This window comes from Osmerus eperlanus, chromosome 3, assembly GCF_963692335.1.
Source record: "Osmerus eperlanus chromosome 3, fOsmEpe2.1, whole genome shotgun sequence".
Classification (NCBI taxonomy): Eukaryota; Metazoa; Chordata; class Actinopteri; order Osmeriformes; family Osmeridae; genus Osmerus; species Osmerus eperlanus.
The window spans coordinates 22,743,089-22,763,563 of NC_085020.1; the positions used below are offsets into that span (position 1 = coordinate 22,743,089).

At 49.0% G+C, this 20,475-nt stretch overlaps 2 protein-coding genes across 2 annotated transcripts in view; both read left to right on the forward strand.

Annotated features, from left to right (window-relative positions):
- The window catches only part of cobll1b (cordon-bleu WH2 repeat protein-like 1b), a 29,784-nt gene extending 9,623 nt beyond the window's left edge, over positions 1-20,161 (forward strand). The window contains exons 4-16 of the mRNA XM_062457954.1: positions 4,640-4,831; positions 6,553-6,760; positions 6,991-7,216; positions 7,461-7,532; positions 7,647-7,741; positions 8,088-8,321; positions 8,695-8,833; positions 14,606-14,852; positions 16,559-16,635; positions 16,767-18,433; positions 19,091-19,273; positions 19,408-19,446; positions 19,480-20,161. Coding sequence (XP_062313938.1) covers positions 4,640-4,831; positions 6,553-6,760; positions 6,991-7,216; positions 7,461-7,532; positions 7,647-7,741; positions 8,088-8,321; positions 8,695-8,833; positions 14,606-14,852; positions 16,559-16,635; positions 16,767-18,433; positions 19,091-19,273; positions 19,408-19,428 — 3,361 coding nt within the window. The 3' untranslated portion in view covers positions 19,429-19,446; positions 19,480-20,161. The remainder of the gene's footprint in view (positions 1-4,639; positions 4,832-6,552; positions 6,761-6,990; positions 7,217-7,460; positions 7,533-7,646; positions 7,742-8,087; positions 8,322-8,694; positions 8,834-14,605; positions 14,853-16,558; positions 16,636-16,766; positions 18,434-19,090; positions 19,274-19,407; positions 19,447-19,479) is intronic.
- A 181-nt stretch (positions 20,162-20,342) lies between these two features.
- grb14 (growth factor receptor-bound protein 14) overlaps positions 20,343-20,475 on the forward strand; it is a 30,950-nt gene continuing 30,817 nt past the window's right edge. Inside the window, exon 1 of the mRNA XM_062457956.1 lies at positions 20,343-20,458. The gene's annotated coding sequence lies outside the window, so the exon portion shown is untranslated. The remainder of the gene's footprint in view (positions 20,459-20,475) is intronic.

The following is a 20,475-nucleotide window of genomic DNA, read 5'->3' on the forward strand; positions in this document are numbered from 1 at the left end:
AGGTGTTGCCTAACATTTCTGGACATTACTTACCTCTTTCCTGCTCTATTCAAGCTATACGGTTGGAAATCTACAATAAATTCAGCCCTTTATTGGATTTATATCTCTGTAGTAGTTGAAGTGGGAGTGGAGTACAGTAGGCCACTGTCTGAGCTGTCTGCAGTGGCATGTATGAGCATGCAGAGTAGATTAGTAGATGTGCTGGTCCATCAACAAGTGCTAGTGCTAGTCATCACCCTGTATTGTTGCCCTGGCTTCTTAAAATACACTGGGTGTTGTCCAGAGGAACGCAGGAAAGCCGCTTTGCATACTTTGTTTTCCTCTTTGTTCTTGAACACACCTTTTCCTCTGGGACTGCTAGCCAAACACCAGCTGCTAACTGACATACCACAGCAGGCGGCACTTCACAGACCCTGAACCGATGAAAGTGGAGGTACACCTCTGGTAGGAAATGACAGTCTCTCTTTTCTTCTCTGGAGTCATGCGCTGCATACAGTCGTGTTTACCTCCTGGTAATCTGGCCCCAGGAGTGTGTGATCGGTTTGTGAGAGACGTTTCACAGAAATGCCTAAGTTCATGTCTTCTCTTGGGACAAGGCTTACCCCACATCTAACAATGTGCGCGTGGAATGTCAGGAATGTGGCTGTGCCTTGATTCAGCAGCTGTTCATCTACTGTCAGTATATGATTTGTGCATTTTATCTTACTTCAAGGATGGTTCTGCTGAGCCAGAGGTATATCCAAATCAAGTTTGTGTTTCTGACGGGCCAGGCATTGGCTACCTGTGATCTTGAAGGCTGTGTTTGAGTTGATTTCACACACGTAATGGACTTGGGTTTCAACCTAGGCCTCAGCTAACTACTGCAGCTTTAGATAAGAAGTCACACGCATGTTAAAGGAGGAACATGGTCAAGTACATCATCATCAACATATCTTGTGTGCCCATAAATCTGTCTCTCTCACTCTCTACTATCTCTGTCTCTCTCTCTCTTTCTCTACTATCTCTGTCTGTCTCTCTTTCTCTACTCTCTCTCTCTCTCTGTCAGTCTGTCTGTCTCTCTTTCTCTACTCTCTCTGTCTCTCTGTATCGGGGTCTGTCTCTCTGAATCTCCTTTTATGCATTCTCTCAAAGGCACGTCAGCTATTCTCCTATCGGTAGCGGTACCTGGATGTTATTACGAGCCTTTGATGGTCCGCAGTTCTTCTTGAGAAATGTGTCAGCGAGATAACTGGAAACATACATGGACCATAAATGTTTTTTTGTTAGTTAGAATTTGGGATGGAGTTGTTTTTCCCCCTGCTTGCTTTAGATGTGAAGCAGAATCCTGCCTGCCTGCCTGCCTGCCTGCTTTCTTGCAGCTGTGGTTTACAGTAGCAGGTGTTAGCCAAAACATACCCAGTACACTTCACTACATCTGTTTTCATACGGACAACTTCTGCATTCACTGCTCCGTTGAACCGCGCAGGCGTAACTGCAGCGCAGCACAAAGATTCAACAGCTACCGTTGGGATCTGATACCCATAGTAGAGCAAATCGGGGATTTCTCCCAATTTAATCAGTTCACTGAGATAAATACTGCTGATAACCTGTCAAGGCAGGTACTATCCTAAACTTTGCATAAAAGCTTTGCAGAAAACATGTCTGCTAAGTGAATAAAATGCAAATTGTCATGTAAATGTGAGCTCTCCTCGTGGTTTCTGTTTTTATTGGCAGAGCGGTCTGTCACCTCCTGATGGTGGATGAGCCAGTCTGTCAGGCATGTCCTGTGGGACTGAACGGGCTTGTTAACAGGTGTCAGTGTAGTGAATGGGGGCCCTGCCCCCTGGGGGCCCTGCCCCGGGTCGAGCTCCGACACGTTTGTTTTTTCACTCACACGCATGGAGGGCTGCTGAAACACACGGCTAACAAACTCTTGTTCCGTACCAGAAGCATAGAGCATGTAATAATCTAGGTATTGTAGGGTCAGTGATGTAGGCATGAACTGGACAGGTAGTTATTACTGACTGAGTTATATGTTTTCAGCCCTCTACCTATTATATGTGATGTATTGTGAGGTAGTTTCATACTTTGTATGAAATGTTCCCTCCGAATTGTGATATCCTTTGTGTGACATGGAGGCAGTGTGAGGGAGGGGTGACCGCTGTGTTTGGAGAGTGGCTCATACCCGTAATCTCACAGCCTGATGAATGTTCAGAGCCAAGAAATCTGGACTTTGTACCCTGGTGTGGACCACAGGGACTGTCTGTTTTAACTGGGGGTGTCTGTCCATATATTGACAGATATTGAGCTGTTCATGGTCGTTCCATCTGCCCTTAGAACAACTGTGTGTTTGTGTGTGTGTTTGTGTGTGTGTTTGTGTGTCTACTATTATGTTATTGTTTATTCAACCCTTCCTTGTCTGCTGTGTGTGTTGGGGAATGACTGAGGACAAAGTATTATCTCCATCCTGTGAAGCCCCAACATTCAATGGTGGTTATACTATTTAAATCAATCATACGGCTCATCATTTCACAAAGTAGTTGTCACTACTTCTCACTAACTCCTCATGTTGACCTCTAAACGTGTGGGAGGTAGGCTGGGAGGTAGGCTGGGAGGTAGGTAGGGTGGGAGGTAGGCTGGGAGGTAGGTAGGGTGGGAGGTAGGGTGGGAGGTAGGCTGGGAGGTAGGCTGGGAGGTAGGCTGGGAGGTAGGGTGGGGGGTAGGGTGGGAGGTAGGCTGGGAGGTAGGCTGGGAGGTAGGCTAGGAGGTAGGTAGGGTTGGAGTTAGGCTGGGAAGTAGGCTGGGAGGTAGGCTGGGAGGTAGGCTGGGAGGTAGGGTGGGAGGTAGGCTGGGAGGTAGGCTAGGAGGTAGGTAGGCTGGGAGGTAGGCTGGGAGGTAGGGTGGGAGGTAGGCTGGGAGGTAGGCTGGGAGGTAGGTAGGCTGGGAGGTAGGCTGGGAGGTAGGGTGGGAATGCTGAAGTAACCTGGTTTTTACGAAGAGTTCCCCCCATGGAGACTAATAATGTTTCCAAGTCATGGCGTGGTTGGTACATCAAGTAGACATTGTTCAAATTCCTGTTTGTGAGTTACCGTTGCCCTTGGAGGACATTCCACATCCTGCAGGCCATGGGGCATAGCCAACTGTGGCTTTCGATCTGCTCTGTACCACACTAGTCATTTACTGTATGTGAGATGCAAGTCTAGATCTATTTTATCTGCTGTTTACTGACATCTCAGCTCTACTGCGTTTTGCATAGAGCCTGTGTCATTGTTATAATGTGCCTCTTTAAAGGTGACTGTGGTCTTTAGTCAGGTGACTGGGTTGTGCTTTAAAGGACAAGAGTGTTTACTTTGGTTGATTGCATTAGCTGCTGAACACAGGCAGGTCACAGAGAACAGCTCTGCCTTGTCTGTCTCTGCTGTGATTAACTGACCTTATTACTGAGCCCTGACGCTAAAACAGTTTGATGTAGTAATGGGTGTTATTATAAAGTGCTGATGGCTTCAGTTTCAGGATTTGTCATACTTCACAGCTAGCATTATGGTGAAGTTCAGGCAGGGAACACTTCGGTTTCAGGAAATGAAATGCACAAGTATACAATTAATCCAAAATGACTGTTCATTTGATGTTCTGTGTTGGTAGGCTCAGCACTGGGGGATTTTATTGCCTTTTGATTTTCCAACTTTATTGCTGCTGAATATAAAACTACCAAAGTGTTTTACAAATTACTGATTAGATACTGTAGATAGCCTCACTTAAATAAAAAGTATGTTGGCTTTGTGTATTGTGTACTATACCACAATGACACCATCCTAAAACACAGATAACATTGCAGCAATATAAATGCCTGGATCAAGCAACTAAGGATTAGCTGGCATAGATTGCAGTGAGGTTGCAGTGACTGAAATGTTAACCTCCTGCCTTATTTGTCGGTCTCACATGGCTTGTTCTCGCTTTCTTCAAGCCTCAGTAATTATTCTCTGCTCTTGAGTGTCTTGTGACTTGTTTGCAAAGTGGACCGGACCTCTTCCATGTAGTTGTCTGTGAGTAGCGGAGCTGTCTGGGTAAGAAAGGACTCTTTTAATGCCCTGAGATGCAGCACTTTTCCATGTTCTGTGATTTATTTCTGTAATCAAAGAAACACATCGAAATACATGTATTTGTAAAGATCTAATGTTAATAGTTGTATGGTTTGGGTAAATAAGAGTGCATGGAGGCATGCCGAAGAGTTGTATGTTTTTTTGCCGGATTGACAGGAGGGAGAATATGTGTGTTTAGCCCTGGCAAACATACTGCAGTGTGTTTGCCAGGGCTAAACACACTGCAGTACACTGCAGGACTCACAGAAAATAGTGCTGTCGAAACCTTGATCTCTGTTGTTTCCTCTTCTGAGAGGACATTTTTACTGATAAAAGCCTTTTTAGGTCAAACAGAATCCTTTTGGTTCCAAACTGCACCATGTACAGGATTCTAAAGAGGGGCTATTAAGTTCTAAGAAGAAGCAAAAAGCAAGATAAAAAAAAATCTAAAAGATCTAAAAATGGTTCTACAGTTTCTCTAACCTTCCTGCGTTACACGTTTTCCCTAAGTGTAATGCCCAAGCTGCTGTCCTGATCCCCTGCTAGCTGCAGTCTCACTCTGGTGTGTCTGTCCTCTGCAGAGTGTCGACCAAAAGCAAGGCACCTTCCCCCCCGCCAGCTCTGAAGGGCCTGGGCGACCCGGGCCTTCCGCAGCGGTACCCAGGGTTCCCCCACAGGACCATGGACCAGAAGGAGAACCTGCTGGAGCGGGAGCTGAACCTGCTCGTGGTTCTACCAGGGGGAGTGGAAAAGACCACCCTGGTGCATGGCAGGTGAGACTGCAGTCACTCCTCACACCAGACACGCTCACACCCTGGTGCATGGCAGGTGAGACTGCAGTCACTCCTCACACCAGACACGCTCACACCCTGGTGCATGGCAGGTGAGACTGCAGTCACTCCTCACACCAGACACGCTCACACCCTGGTGCATGGCAGGTGAGACTGCAGTCACTCCTCACACCAGACACGCTCACATCACACATTCAAGTGCTTGTAATAAGCTTCAGTTCATAGGGAATAAAGGCCTTAGTAAGTTAGTATCATTACACGTTCATGTTAATAAGAATCTTATAAGGGCCTCATTACCTATTACCGCACATTACCAACACCTGGATCTAAAGTGTGACCCAGAGACACTGGGGGAGCTCTCCTGTCTGGGTGTGACCCAGAGACACTGGGGGAGCTCTCCTGTCTGGGTGTGACCCAGAGACACTGGGGGAGCTCTCCTGTCTGGGTGTGACCAAGGCAGCAGGATGCAGCAATGTTACAGATCCTGCTTTAACGCCTGCTCTGGCATCTTCTCTTGAAAGCTTGAAGATAGAAATGTATTCATTGTTTTATAAACCGTTGTTTCATTTCTCTACACATGCTTTGCATTTTGCTCTTTTCGTAGGGTTACTGCAGCTGTCTTGCATGATGTCATCTTTCCAAAGCCTCTGTACTGTTACGCCCACTTGATTGAGTCAGATAGGCGTAGAGCTGAGACGGTTGTCCCGGGTAACATTAACAAAAATCGGCTTGGTGTTTACTGGGCTGTTTTGTGCTCAGTAGGCACTTTTCATCAGCTAATTTGGGATTATACGATACGTGCGTTTAGGAAACATTGTAATCTGATTTCATGAGATTAAACCTTTTTGATTGATTGGATGCAAATCCACTGTCAACATCTTCATATATAGGAATCTGTAGTTTTATTAATTCATCTTAGATGACAGACTTTGAACAGAATGAGCAGCAGTCAATATATTCAAATCAGCAGCCTTCGGTGCATTGTATGCGGCTGCAAATCTACAATCCTCCTCGACTTTCCATCAACAGCGTTTACTCAAGATATCATTCTTTCGTCTTTCACAGTTTTCTCTTTGTACAAAACATTCCTTTCTAGGTATCCTGTGCCTCGTGCCCTCTTTAGCTAGAACTGAGACCAACTTTAATATAAAAGGATCAAGCATCAAATTCTTGAAACTCTTTTCTCTTTTGAAATGTGTTCCAACCCTTGCGACTACAGTAGACTCATTATGATAAGGATTAAGCTGTTGGCTTTTTATTTCCAAAGCCTGGAATGTTATAGCTGTTGTTTAACACACGACCACATGTAGTGAGAAGCACACATGCTATGAGGAGACCATGTGCTATACAGTATTATATTATAGTATATATAGCATATACATCATTATTTCTCCTGTTTAAAAAAAACTTGTGATTCCTATTCGAACTGCAGACAAATGTCTAGACATCTCATTTTCTGATCTCATCCATTCTACTGTTACATCAGGCGGTCAACTGATCTTTCTCGTCAAACCCACAACTGGACTAATGACAAAACCATCCTGTACTAGTGCAGTGCTTTCCTGGCCTGCTCTGCTCACCCTCTGCTCCTCCTACACATCACATGCCCCCCCTCACCCTCTGCTCCTCCTACACATCACATGCCCCCCCTCAGCCTCTGCTCCTCCTACACCCCGCTCACATGTTCCCTCTTTGTTCTCCAGTAAACCTATGATGGATCTGCTGGTGATGCTGTGCGCTAAGTACCACCTGAACCCCTCTGGACACACCATTGAGCTGGTCACCACCAACAGGAACCACATCAAGTTCAAGCCCAACGCCCCGATAGGGACCCTGGAGGCAGAGAAGATTCTGCTGAAACCCAAAGGAGGGGAAGACAAGAACAAGAAGTCCTGCCCTCAGATGCCTGAGGTGCTCATTAACACCTGCCTCAGCGGCACTCCAGTTGTTACAGGAATCGTTTTATTGCATGACATGTTTGATAGTTTCTCATGCTGTATCATGGTAATCAGTTCCAGTCACTCTTGTGCTTTGTTATTTGGAGGTATTTGGGCTGTGGGTCAGGACGGAATAACACAGCTGTTTTCTAAAGATAAAATCATGTGATCATCTCGCTACTTCTGCATTTTTGCGTTCCCTAGGCAACTGTCCGTCTTGTCATAAACTATAAGAAGACTCAGAAGACTATTCTGCGGGTCAATCCTCGAGTTCCTCTTCAAGAACTCCTACCAGCCATCTGTGAAAAATGTGAATTTGCCATGGACACCACAGTGTTGCTGAGAGACCTGCTGTCGCCTGGTCCTCTCGACCTGACCACCTCTCTCAACGACTGTGGCGTCCGAGAGCTTTACGCCAAGGACATAAAAGGTAAGGTCTGAGAAGATTAAACAACTGGCCTCAAAAACAGGTCCTTTCGTTTCCCAGCATAACATTTCATTGTCCTCTGTATGGTTAACAAATGTCAGTTTAATTAGCTGTTATGTTGCCTTGTCTCGTCTTGGGAAGTCCCCCCGTATAGGCCTCTGTACTTCTGTGGGTAATAATGGTGTTTACCGCCCTTCTGATACTGGACTGTCCCGTAGTGTAAGTGTGTTGTGTGTCTCTCTCTCAGGGCTTGGTCTGGCTGACAGACCCACCTCCTCCCCTGTGTGCCCTTCTTCACCCAGTCACCACGGCACCGCTGGTACTACAGCGCAACCACATGTTTAGACCAGTACTTTGTCCACATTTCCCCTCAAATCATCTTTGTCATCGGTATTGCGCATTTCACGGTTCTCCATAACCTTGTTTCTGGCAGATACAATCACGCCGGGCAAAGACAAGAAGGAGAAGGAGAAAGAAAACAAAGGCATGTTCAGTCTGTTCAGGAGGAGCAGGAAGAAGCCAGATCAGGTGTGTGGGCAGCACAGGAAGTCACATGACTCTGTGTGTTGATTGACAGCGCTTTAAGTGAACGTGTTTTCTTTTTCACACGAGGGTCTTTCTCTTTGCAAATACACATGCAAATACACATGAATACATGTGTATGTGTGTCTGTATGTCTGTGTGTGTCTGTATGTCTGTGTGTGTGTGTTTGTGTGTCTGTCTGTCTGTCTATCTCTGTCTGTGTGTATGTCTGTGGGTGTGTGTGTGTGCATTGGTGGGCGTTTCGTGACAGTCCCGCAATTGGTGGATGTTGCTCTGTGATGACTGCCAGCAGGCCAGGCTCATGCTCCTATTGGTTGTTTGCTGTCCTAAGTCCATGCCGGCCAGCGCCCCGGCCTCCCCAGTCCTGAGCAAGCCTCGTCCGCTCAGCATGGCCTCGTTGGGAGCCCCCTGCTCCTTCTACGACTCCAGCACCATGCCCGCCGACGTGCCCAAGAAGAGGCGAGCCCCCCTGCCCCCCATGCTGGTGTCCCAGAGCTGCCCCTCTGACCTCAGCTCTCGCCCCAGGATCAGCTCTGAGGCCGAGGCCCTGTCAGACCCAGACCAGGTGAGTGGAGGGAACCGGATCAGACCGGACACAGCAAAGATGAACAATAAAACAAACATACATATATACAGTAGGCCTACTATGCAAAAGTCTTTGGTACCAAAAACATTTTAAAGTTTTTTTTACATTCATCTTTTTGTCTTTGATATTTGTGCCGCCGTATAAAAGTGCAAGCTTGAGAAAATGTTTGTTTAGTCTTTTCGTTTAATTATTTCATTTTTTGGGGTTGCATTTATATATAACTTATTAGTATTGGTAGATGCACAGTAACCTGGGTATAAATCCAGCAGTATATGGAGTGTACTGGGGAGTGTGTTGACTCCAGTGCCTCAGGGTTGTGAGCTGACTGTTGGGTTTGTCCCTGCCTGAGGAGGCGGCCGGCCTGAGTCCAGGGTCCTCCAGCGAGTCGTCCCTGAGGAGGACCAAGCGCAAGGCTCCCCATCCCCCCTCATCCTCCTCATCCTCCTCCGCGGCCGTCCTGGACGACGCTTCCCCGGGGGGAAGTCTGAAAGGTTGGACCTTGTTTAACACAAGTCTTTTACTTGTGAGGTTTTATACAGCCTAACTTACAGAGTACTGTGTGTGCTTTCTGGTGTATTCTGACTTGTATGAGGTGGTTGCTAGTTATTGCTTAAGAAGGTTTTACAGAAAAATATGTGCTAGGCGGAGACAGCCTTGATGAAAATTAGTTTCTCAACTGTGTGGGATGTTTGGTCTGATGCACTTTGGCCTTTAAAAGTCAACAATAAGAATCTGTATTGAGAAACCAGTTTGGGCAGAATCCTCTCATCTGATTTGTTTGGTTAGAGGGCCCCCTAGTGGTCATTATGACACATTGCCTCAGTTGCACCAGCCGTATCCTTCCATGATAAAACGCAGAATACCTCACGATTTCCGAAGCTTAACAGATTATCTCAGATGTGTGCTACTGTTGTGATTTCATGGTGCATGCTTAGTAACAGGGGAAAAGGGCAACAACTGTTTACAATAAGTTGTTCCTCTTTCTACTTTCTTTATAACTTGCAGACTTGGCGTCTCTGGCTGAGGGTCTGTAAGAGTCCTGCCTCTCCTGCTGCCGTGTTCTGACTTCCTGCCTCTCCTGCTGCCGTGTTCTGACTTCCTGTCTCTCCTGCTGCCGTGTTCTGACTTCCTGCCTCTCCTGCTGCCGTGTTCTGACTTCCTGTCTCTCCTGCTGCCGTGTTCTGACTTCCTGCCTCTCCTGCTGCCGTGTTCTGACTTCCTGTCTCTCCTGCTGCCGTGTTCTGACTTCCTGCCTCTCCTGCTGCCGTGTTCTGACTTCCTGTCTCTCCTGCTGCCGTGTTCTGACTTCTTGTCTCTCCTGCTGCCGTGTTCTGACTTCCTGTCTCTCCTGCTGCCGTGTTCTGACTTCCTGCCTCTCCTGCTGCCGTGTTCTGACTTCCTGTCTCTCCTGCTGCCGTGTTCTGACTTCCTGTCTCTCCTGCTGCCGTGTTCTGACTTCCTGTCTCTCCTGCTGCCGTGTTCTGACTTCCTGTCTCTCCTGCTGCCGTGTTCTGACTTCCTGCCTCTCCTGCTGCCGTGTTCTGACTTCCTGCCTCTCCTGCTGCCGTGTTCTGACTTCCTGTCTCTCCTGCTGCCGTGTTCTGACTTCCTGTCTCTCCTGCTGCCGTGTTCTGACTTCCTGTCTCTCCTGCTGCCGTGTTCTGACTTCCTGTCTCTCCTGCTGCCGTGTTCTGACTTCCTGCCTCTCCTGCTGCCGTGTTCTGACTTCCTGTCTCTCCTGCTGCCGTGTTCTGACTTCCTGTCTCTCCTGCTGCCGTGTTCTGACTTCCTGCCTCTCCTGCTGCCGTGTTCTGACTTCCTGTCTCTCCTGCTGCCGTGTTCTGACTTCTTGTCTCTCCTGCTGCCGTGTTCTGACTTCCTGTCTCTCCTGCTGCCGTGTTCTGACTTCCTGCCTCTCCTGCTGCCGTGTTCTGACTTCCTGTCTCTCCTGCTGCCGTGTTCTGACTTCCTGCCTCTCCTGCTGCCGTGTTCTGACTTCCTGCCTCTCCTGCTGCCGTGTTCTGACTTCCTGTCTCTCCTGCTGCCGTGTTCTGACTTCCTGTCTCTCCTGCTGCCGTGTTCTGACTTCCTGTCTCTCCTGCTGCCGTGTTCTGACTTCCTGCCTCTCCTGCTGCCGTGTTCTGACTTCCTGTCTCTCCTGCTGCCGTGTTCTGACTTCTTGTCTCTCCTGCTGCCGTGTTCTGACTTCCTGTCTCTCCTGCTGCTGTGTTCTGACTTCCTGCCTCTCCTGCTGCCGTGTTCTGACTTCCTGTCTCTCCTGCTGCCGTGTTCTGACTTCCTGCCTCTCCTGCTGCCGTGTTCTGACTTCCTGTCTCTCCTGCTGCCGTGTTCTGACTTCCTGTCTCTCCTGCTGCCGTGTTCTGACTTCCTGCCTCTCCTGCTGCCGTGTTCTGACTTCCTGTCTCTCCTGCTGCCGTGTTCTGACTTCCTGTCTCTCCTGCTGCCGTGTTCTGACTTCCTGCCTCTCCTGCTGCCGTGTTCTGACTTCCTGTCTCTCCTGCTGCCGTGTTCTGACTTCCTGTCTCTCCTGCTGCCGTGTTCTGACTTCCTGCCTCTCCTGCTGCCGTGTTCTGACTTCCTGCCTCTCCTGCTGCCGTGTTCTGACTTCCTGTCTCTCCTGCTGCCGTGTTCTGACTTCCTGTCTCTCCTGCTGCCGTGTTCTGACTTCCTGCCTCTCCTGCTGCCGTGTTCTGACTTCCTGTCTCTCCTGCTGCCGTGTTCTGACTTCCTGTCTCTCCTGCTGCCGTGTTCTGACTTCCTGCCTCTCCTGCTGCCGTGTTCTGACTTCCTGCCTCTCCTGCTGCCGTGTTCTGACTTCCTGTCTCTCCTGCTGCCGTGTTCTGACTTCCTGTCTCTCCTGCTGCCGTGTTCTGACTTCCTGCCTCTCCTGCTGCCGTGTTCTGACTTCCTGTCTCTCCTGCTGCCGTGTTCTGACTTCCTGTCTCTCCTGCTGCCGTGTTCTGACTTCCTGTCTCTCCTGCTGCCGTGTTCTGACTTCCTGTCTCTCCTGCTGCCGTGTTCTGACTTCCTGTCTCTCCTGCTGCCGTGTTCTGACTTCCTGTCTCTCCTGCTGCCGTGTTCTGACTTCCTGTCTCTCGTGCTGCCGTGTTCTGACTTCCTGTCTCTCCTGCTGCCGTGTTCTGACTTCCTGTCTCTCCTGCTGCCGTGTTTTGACATCCTGTCTCTCCTGCTGCCGTGTTCTGACTTCCTGTCTCTCCTGCTGCCGTGTTCTGACTTCCTGTCTCTCCTGCTGCCGTGTTCTGACTTCCTGTCTCTCCTGCTGCCGTGTTCTGACTTCCTGTCTCTCGTGCTGCCGTGTTCTGACTTCCTGTCTCTCCTGCTGCCGTGTTCTGACTTCCTGTCTCTACTGCTGCCGTGTTCTGACTTCCTGTCTCTCCTGCTGCCGTGTTCTGACTTCCTGCCTCTCCTGCTGCCGTGTTCTGACTTCCTGTCTCTCCTGCTGCCGTGTTCTGACTTCCTGTCTCTCCTGCTGCCGTGTTCTGACTTCCTGTCTCTCCTGCTGCCGTGTTCTGACTTCCTGTCTCTCCTGCTGCCGTGTTCTGACTTCCTGCCTCTCCTGCTGCCGTGTTCTGACTTCCTGTCTCTCCTGCTGCCGTGTTCTGACTTCCTGTCTCTCCTGCTGCCGTGTTCTGACATCCTGTCTCTCCTGCTGCCGTGTTCTGACTTCCTGTCTCTCCTGCTGCCGTGTTCTGACTTCCTGCCTCTCCTGCTGCCGTGTTCTGACTTCCTGTCTCTCCTGCTGCCGTGTTCTGACTTCCTGTCTCTCCTGCTGCCGTGTTCTGACTTCCTGTCTCTCCTGCTGCCGTGTTCTGACTTCCTGTCTCTCCTGCTGAGCTCTGAAGCATCTCTTCTTCCTTCTGCGACCAGCTGCCTCTCCTTCCCCTCCTCTCCGTCTGTCGATGTTCATGTCTTTAATTCTGCCGCCTGTTTTCTCTGTCTCTGGCTCTCTCTCTCTCTCTGTTTGAACGTGCTTCCTTTAACTCCTCTCTTAATGAACTGATCTCCCTCTGAGAGGAGGGCAAGAAGGCCGTGCTTCTTTGAAAAGTAAATCAATACATTTGTATATATGTAGAATGTACACAACGAAATATGCACATTTGTGTGGTGTGCAAAATATCCTGTAGTTTGGTGTAATTACTGAATTAAATACTCACTCATACTCTATATTTAGATACAATGAATGGTTATTGTATTTTTTTATGTGAAACATTGAAAACACACTTTGTGCGTAGTGGAGAATGTGAAACTTGAGCCTTGATTGGATGTTAGCTTGAGAAGATAAGTAGAGTTTCGTAATATAACAGATCAAAGTGCTTTCTAATCACGTATACCCATATTCAGACAGTCCCTCCCTGTCCCCCCCTGCACACAGCCCCAGTCCCCCTCCCTGTCCCCCCCCTGCACACAGCCCCAGTCACCCTCCCTGTCCCCCTCCTGCACACAGCCCCAATCACCCTCCCTGTCCCCCTCCTGCACACAGCCCCAGTCCCCCTCCATGTCCCCCTCCTGCACACAGCCCCAGTCCCCCTCCATGTCCCCCTCCTGCACACAGCCCCAGTCACCCTCCCTGTCCCCCTCCTGCACACAGCCCCAGTCCCCCTCCATGTCCCCCTCCTGCACACAGCCCCAGTCCCCCTCCATGTCCCCCTCCTGCACACAGCCCCTGTCCCCCTCCCTGTCCCCCTCCCTGTCCCCCTCCCTGTCCCCCTCCCTGTCCCCCTCCCTGTCCCCCTCCCTGTCCCCCCTGCACACAGCCCCAGGATGCGGCTGCTGTGTGGAGGGTGATTATGTTCCTGCTTGAGTCACATTTTTCTGTCTCTTCTTCTCCTCTTTTGTTAGGTTCCAGTTCTCCAGTTTCTTGTTTTCCACTCTCTCTTTGTGATTTCCCCTCAGTGGCGTTATGTCAGACACAGTATATAATAGACTTTGTAAGTTACTCTGCAGTTCGAGACACGAAAAACAAACTCTGTTCCCCGCCAACTTGTAAATAAAAATGGTCAAATGTATAATGTTGGATGATGTAAACATTGTCTCGTTCTCTCCTCACTTTCTGGCAGACTTCACATTACTACTTCATAGAGATAGCTCATGCCCAGCATCTAAAGGTCTTTTCTCTCTCTCCACACCCTTCTCTCTCTCTCTCTCTCTCTGTTTCCCTGATCTACTTGTGATGCTCTGTTCAGCTGGAGATCACACCCTGCCCCAAAGAATCTCCAGCTTTGTGTAGCCGGCTCCCAGATTATTCTGTCTGCTCTCTATTCCTCTGATGGCCCTTGAAGTGCAGAATTGAGGACGAGAGAGAGGAATAAGAGACACTGGATATCTTCATTAAGTAGAACTCCCTTGTCTGAAGGGCCCCTGAGAAGATCTGCGCGTGTTTACAGCGGTGTGTTGAAACGCATGGTTCAACTTGGTATGCGCAGAGCATACCAAGTAACCGGGATGAGAGCCGGGTCCTTCATTCTCACTCACTTACTTTACTGAATAGTAAAAGAGAGGTTTTCTTCTCTAATTAGCTGTACTAACATGCTTTGAAGGGGCCACTCTGGGAGACATCTTCCAGCTGAAAGGCTGTAGACAGTTTCTCTACCCATTACTGTGAGGTGCCCCGAGACCTGTCTCCATTCATCCTAAAGCTGCAACTCCTCATCAGAACTTTGAAACTTTGGATATCATGCTTTCTCTTTCATCATTAAATTAAAAGGCTCAAGACGCACTTGTTCCGGGAGTACAACGGTACTTAGGAATGGTTCGCTTGACCCGATGTTAGTTTCCTCAAGGATCACAATGACTCTTGCGCAGAGACTTGTTGCTCTTGTGGTTAGTGGTAACTGATTTAAAATTGTTTGTACTCGCTGTGATATATTGTTTTTTATTATTGTTGCTTGTCTTTTTTTCCACAGGTACACTTGCACTTATAGCAGTTCATATTGTTTAATTTTAACTTGTTTAAATACATGCTCTTATGGTTCTTCCCTTTGGGCACTTACTTTGGTTGTTCACAATGTGTGCTTCATGTTTTGGCTACTCGCAATGTTTTGTGGCTATCTCGTTGTTATGATCAGTGACCTATGCACTTTGTAAAGCTCTCTCTTGGAAGTCGCTTTGGATAAAAGCGTCTGCTAAATGAATAAATGTAAATTGTTTCATCTTCAAGGCCCTCACAGCAATCACAATCTACTAAAGACCTTATCTCTCTCCCTCTCTCTGTCGTGTTGCAGGTGGTCCAGTTGCCATGACGCTGGAGGAGATCGCGGAGCAGGAAGAGGCGTCGGTGGGGCTGGACTGGGGCGATGTCCAGGAAGACGACAGCAGCCTCGACCTGTCGGCAGACGTCTCCACGGAGCTGGACTTGGCCAGGGACGCCCCTCCACCAGAGGCCCCTCCACCAGGGGCCCCTCCACCAGGGGCCCCTCCGCCAGAGGCCACGGGGGAAGATCAGCCTGGTGATCTGTCCTCAGATGGCAAGTACGAAGTCTTGCACAACCCTCGACCTAACATCACTAGACTTCTTTCTGACAGAACGCGATTTGCACTGTGGTCGTTGGCAGAGTTCCGCTGCCCACTGACTTTGTGTTTGGGGAAGCAGCATAGAAAAGTGCCAAATATCTGAAAAAAGTGACAGAGCCCAAATTTCAACCTGGTCAGGCCCGTAAAGATTACCCCGCAGCCCCCGCACCGCGGGGGGGGGGGGCTCGCAGGGATGGGGGGCCTCGCGTGGCAGGCCCCCCGTTTTATTTTTATTTTTATCCAATTTGAATTACATGGGATGTCTTATTGTCTTGTCTGTGTTTCCAGAGTTGATATAAAAATAAAGGAAAGTATATTTAATTGTGCTTTCTTTGTTAGCTAGGTAAGTGACATGACGAAGTAGGTCAGATGGTCACACAGACCGGCGAGCCCGCTGCAAATAAGTAGCTAACTGTAGCGTAGTAGGAAAAATGAAACGCACATTTAAAAGCGGTGCCCAAAAGCGGCATTCAAAACAGAAAATTTCTGAATTAAATGCCAAACTTCCCAAAATCACAAATTTCTTTTTCGACCAGCCGGTGAAGGATGCACTCATCTTCCAGAAGAGACAGGTATTGTACTGTTTGCTATAGCTAACATAACTGTACCACGTAGCTAACGTTAGCCTATACTTTGACAGCTGTACTGCTCTGTCTGTGTTGTGCTTCCTAGCGTTAACAGAGCCTCCTTTCCAAGAGCCAGGAAAATTAGCCTTGCTCCTTTATTGACTTCCTATCAAGCTGACAACATTGAAATGGAGTGAAACTACAAAAAAAGAGAAAGTAGAAAAAGTGCTTAATTATAAAATATATTACATAACTGACATTATTAGCAAACATGATAACGTAACGCTATGCGACAGTAGTATCGTGCAGTTGCAGCGATTGCGTTTGACTATTTAAACATACAAAAAACATAATCAAAGTTACAATAAGTCATTGTATTTCAGTTATATACATATTATGATCGTGTAAAACGTACAGTCATTGCTTTCTACAAGATTCACACGACAAAAAATGGCTCCATTTATGATTTAGCGAACACGCTAATAATAAAACACAACTCCAACCTATCAAGTGTGCCTGATGTAGCCACGGCCATCAAATTATTTCTGACAATACCCGTGACTGTCGCAAGCGCTGAAAGGTCATTTTCCAAGCTGAAACTGATCAAAACATATCTCAGAAGCTCATATGTCACAAGAGAGGCTGTCAGGTCTGGCCATCCTTAGCATAGAAAATGAATGTGCGCGCAGTTTAGATGTAAAGAGTGTGGTTAAAGACTTTGCACACAGATTTGCTAAAAGACGCGCACATGTGTATAAGAAAAAAACGCTCAAACGGTTTGAGCGTTTTTTTCTTATTGAATACATTTCCCTCACAAGACAAGCTTGAGTTTTGATATCTTGCATTTATTACACGGCTCTTCAGAATGTTCCAAAAACTTCAGTTGATCGCGTCGGGGTCCTGTTCGTCCCGTCGGTATTTGTATTACATTATCCGTTACATATGTGGTGGGGGGGCCTCTCAGGCTTATTCTGCGGGGGGGGCCTCATGTGTTTCCGTTACGGCCCGAACATGGTTGTGGCGCGTTCTGTCTGAAAGAGCCTCAAATAATTTGTCTGTTTTTTTGCTATGCTTTTCAATAATCTCTGTTTTTGACAGACCAACACAGGTGGACGGTGAAGATGCGGCCACAAGGCTGAGGACTGAAATGAGCTCCACTGAGCTGGTGGACATCGGTGGGTTGGCAGCGATGAGCTACCTCAGCAGTGAACACAAAATCATCTCCATGTACTGTGTGGATGCCATGGTCGTAGTAAAATGTCAAATTGTTTAAATTCAATATCTTATGTGTGGGTTCTCCATACAGACGGTCGTTCATGCCAAGTGGAAGTTCCCAGGGAACAGACAGACTTGTCAACCAGAAATTCCACCTCACAAGACGGATCTGAGGAGGAAGTTAGTGCTCCAACAGCCCTGGAGGTGGTTCAGGAGGCGGGGTCGCAGGCCTTAGGCCAGCCGGACTCTGACCCCCCCGGTGAGGAGAGCGTCCCGCTGGGCCCGCTGGCCACCAGCACCCCATGCCCACCAGGAGAGGGCGCCACGGTGCAAACGGATGCTGCGCCGCCTTCTTCTCCGTCCGCTGATCCCCAACAGGAAGTGCCTTCACCGGCTGAGCCCTCCTCAGAGCCAGCGGGCCAGAAGAGAGACATGGCTACCTCCACAGAGGAGCTGGACCCCTCAGAGGCCCACACTGCCTCGTCCCAGGCCTCAGAAGCCCACCCTGCCTCGTCCCAGGCCTCAGAGCCCCACACTGCCTCATCCCAGGCCTCAGAGCCCCACCCTGCCTCGACCCAGGACTCAAAGCCTCACACTGCCTCGTCCCAGGCCTCAGAGCCCCACCCTGCCTCGTCCCAGGCCTCAGAGGCCCACCCTGCCTCGACCCAGGCCTCAGAGCCCCCTCCCTGCCTAACACCCGCACCAAGTGCCCCGACAGTTGCTGCTGCTGCCAAGGCAGCACCCTTCTACGCCACAGACTCTGAACCTAAGCCAAAGCCTTCCAATGAGCTGACCAGGGACTACATCCCCAAGGTGGGGATGACTACATACACCATAGTGCCTCAGAAATCTCTGGAGAAGCTGAGATTCTTTGAGGTGGAGCTGACTTTGGAGTCTTGCCCTGTTGATGCAGAAGAGGAAGCGAAGGTTGGATCTCTGAAACTGGAAGACTGCGCAGCATCGAGGGAGCAGGTCCAGGTAGCGACAGAACCGACGCCGGTGCAGCCGACCGCGCCCAGGGAAGACTCAGCGCAAACTGGAGACACTACTGGTAGTGAGATCACTGTAAACGGCAGTATGACTGAAGTTAACGCGCCCTCAACACCGCCGTCAAAGCTAGCAAGAGGTGACAAGATCTCATTCGCCACCGATGGCGGAGGGGCTTCGATCCAAGCAGCGTTGATAGCAGAGGTCAAGGAGATGAAGATTCCACCCGCAACTAAACCCAAGCCTGGATCTTTCCGCTTGCCGCATCACAAAGGAACACCTGGGTGTTACGTCACCTCAGCAGCAGTGAAGAGCGGCGGTGTGAGTCCCGGGGCCGGCCAGAGGGAGGGTCCGGCCAGCCTGCAGAGGGAGACGCCCCTGCTGGCTGTGGCAGAGGGACGGCTCCCTCCGCCTCCTGTGCTGTGCCAGGAGTCACCAGGGGGCGCTCGGGCTCAGCTCAGCCCAGAAGAGGAGGTGGAGGAAGGGGGTGAGAGGAGGAGCGTGCCCTCTGCTCTACTGACCAGGCAGAGCAGTTTGTCCCCCAGAGAGCCGGTGGCGGGGCTGAGTCTAGAGAAATTCCGGACTTTTGCGGCTCCTCGGCCGTACTCTCCCAGCACCCCGTCTCGCTTCGCGCAGGCCGTGTCCTCGGCCGTCAGAAGGTCCCAGTCCGTGTCCCACAGCCCCACTGATACATCTCCTCGATCGCCTCCCTTCCACCCAGTCTCTGGTCGCTTCTCCATAAAAGAACCAAAAGGACTGGCTCATTCTAAGGTGAGCTGGAGCAGATGTCTTTCTGATTTTTTTTTCTCTCAACACCAGCATTTTCTGCTTCTTGAATAATCCGCCAAAATGTCTTATGTAGATTCACTGTATAGATTAAAGCTGTATGTGGTTGATCTCAGTACACATTTACTCTCCCTCTCGCATTTCCCTGGTGATGAATTCCTTTGAGTTCCTTTATCTTTACACTGTGCTCCCACAGTCCCAGGGGTCAACGCACAGCCTGTTAAATAACATGTTGAATGGGATGTGTATCTCCCCTTCAGACTGTGTACACAGTTTCCCTCCGGGGGGGTGGGGGGCGGGGGGGGCGTCACCCGGCCCCTCCTGCTGCTCACCCTCCAGGTGGGTCACCTGAGACTCCGCCTCCTCCCCGTGAGGTAACACGTGTGAGGTCACGCGGTGCACGCCACGAGAACACACTGTCGCAGCGCCCCTTCACAGAACGTTTGACACAACCCTCTAGCCACGCTAAAACCCCGGAAGACTATCGGTACCAAAGCCACGCTGGCTGAATTGTTTAATGGCACGCACACAACATGAACAAGGCAGTGTCTTCTTTCTGGTTAGGTCTGTGTGTGTGCTGATGGGCACAGTGAGTGCTCCTGAGGGGTTAGTGATGGTGTGCCTCTCCCCTCCTGTGTGCAGGGAGCGGACAATAGGCCAGACGAGGAGGACAAGGGCTCCGAGAGGGAGGGAGGGGCAGAGGAGTCGGCTTGTGGCTCAGCCAATGACACGACGGCTCATACGACAGCCCCGAGCCAAGCGGAGCAGAGCAGCAGTGCATGCGGAGAGGACCGGAAGAGCAACGGAGCACCTGACACACCTACTGTAAGCGATGTACATGGCACATTATGGGATTGTAATGCTATTATGTGATTAAGTCACTCTGGGATTGTGTATTGACACTGAGGCACTGCTGTGCCTGGTAATGGTGCTTGTTGGCTTGTGTTTGACCTTCTCAGGGAGATGTTGTCCTGCCCTAGAGGGTGCCAGAGGAGATGGTGTCCTGCCCTTGAGGGCGCCAGAGGCCCAAGCCCAGAACTGAGGAGTAGAAGAGTTCCATACATCTGCTGGTAGTCATGACAACAAAGTACAAACTGAAGAGACTTTGTGATGGAAAAACCCTTACATCACATAATGTAGATGTTCAACACACTATCATATCAGATATAATCATCCAGATTTGCTTGTGAAAATTAACAATTATATGCACATTAAATTTGATGTTTTTGAGGTTTGTTTTGTGTTGTTCGATCATAGTGGATTACAGTAGAGTTCAGGTTGTCTTATTTTGTTAAAAACCAATTGTAAATTATCAGTCTCGATGATGAGTTGTAATTTTGTTTCAGTACATGATAAGTGATTGGTCACTGTCTGACCTGGACTGGTACTTAAATCGGTTGATATTGCAGTTTATTCTTTATTTAATCTCAACAAATGTGTTTATGTGAAAGCTGTGCCTGGACATACACTGGCATTCCCTGAACGAGTATAGAATAAAAGTTATGATTCTATGTCATGATGAGTGTCCTGTATTGAAGTTATATTGGGAATAAAAAATACTTATGAAAATTATTAAGCTGAGCCTGTAACTAAATAAACTAAAGGTAAAACTTTGAACTTTTCACATTAAATGTGTAGCCTACGCTTTGTACTTACTATGTGTGAATTCATATGTTAAGTGCAGTTTCTATTTGTGTATTAAAAGATTTTAAACCAAAATCCATGCTTTACATAAAACAAATTAATGAGTTTTCCGAGGTTAGACATTAACGTATAGACGTCAAAGCACCCACAAACCATGAACTCTGAACAAAAGTGTCACGTGATCTATACGGTTTCACGTGCGGTAGCTCCTCAGGTAACGACAGGCCGAGCGCGAGCTTTATTCTTTACGTAAGCTCAAGCGCCAATATAACACCTGTTGTGCGCGTGGACTTGTATGAACAGTATGACAGTAATGAGGACTGTTGAGAGAGACACCCAAATCCTCACCAGTACAGGGTGAACAAGGTAGGTGATGAAAACGA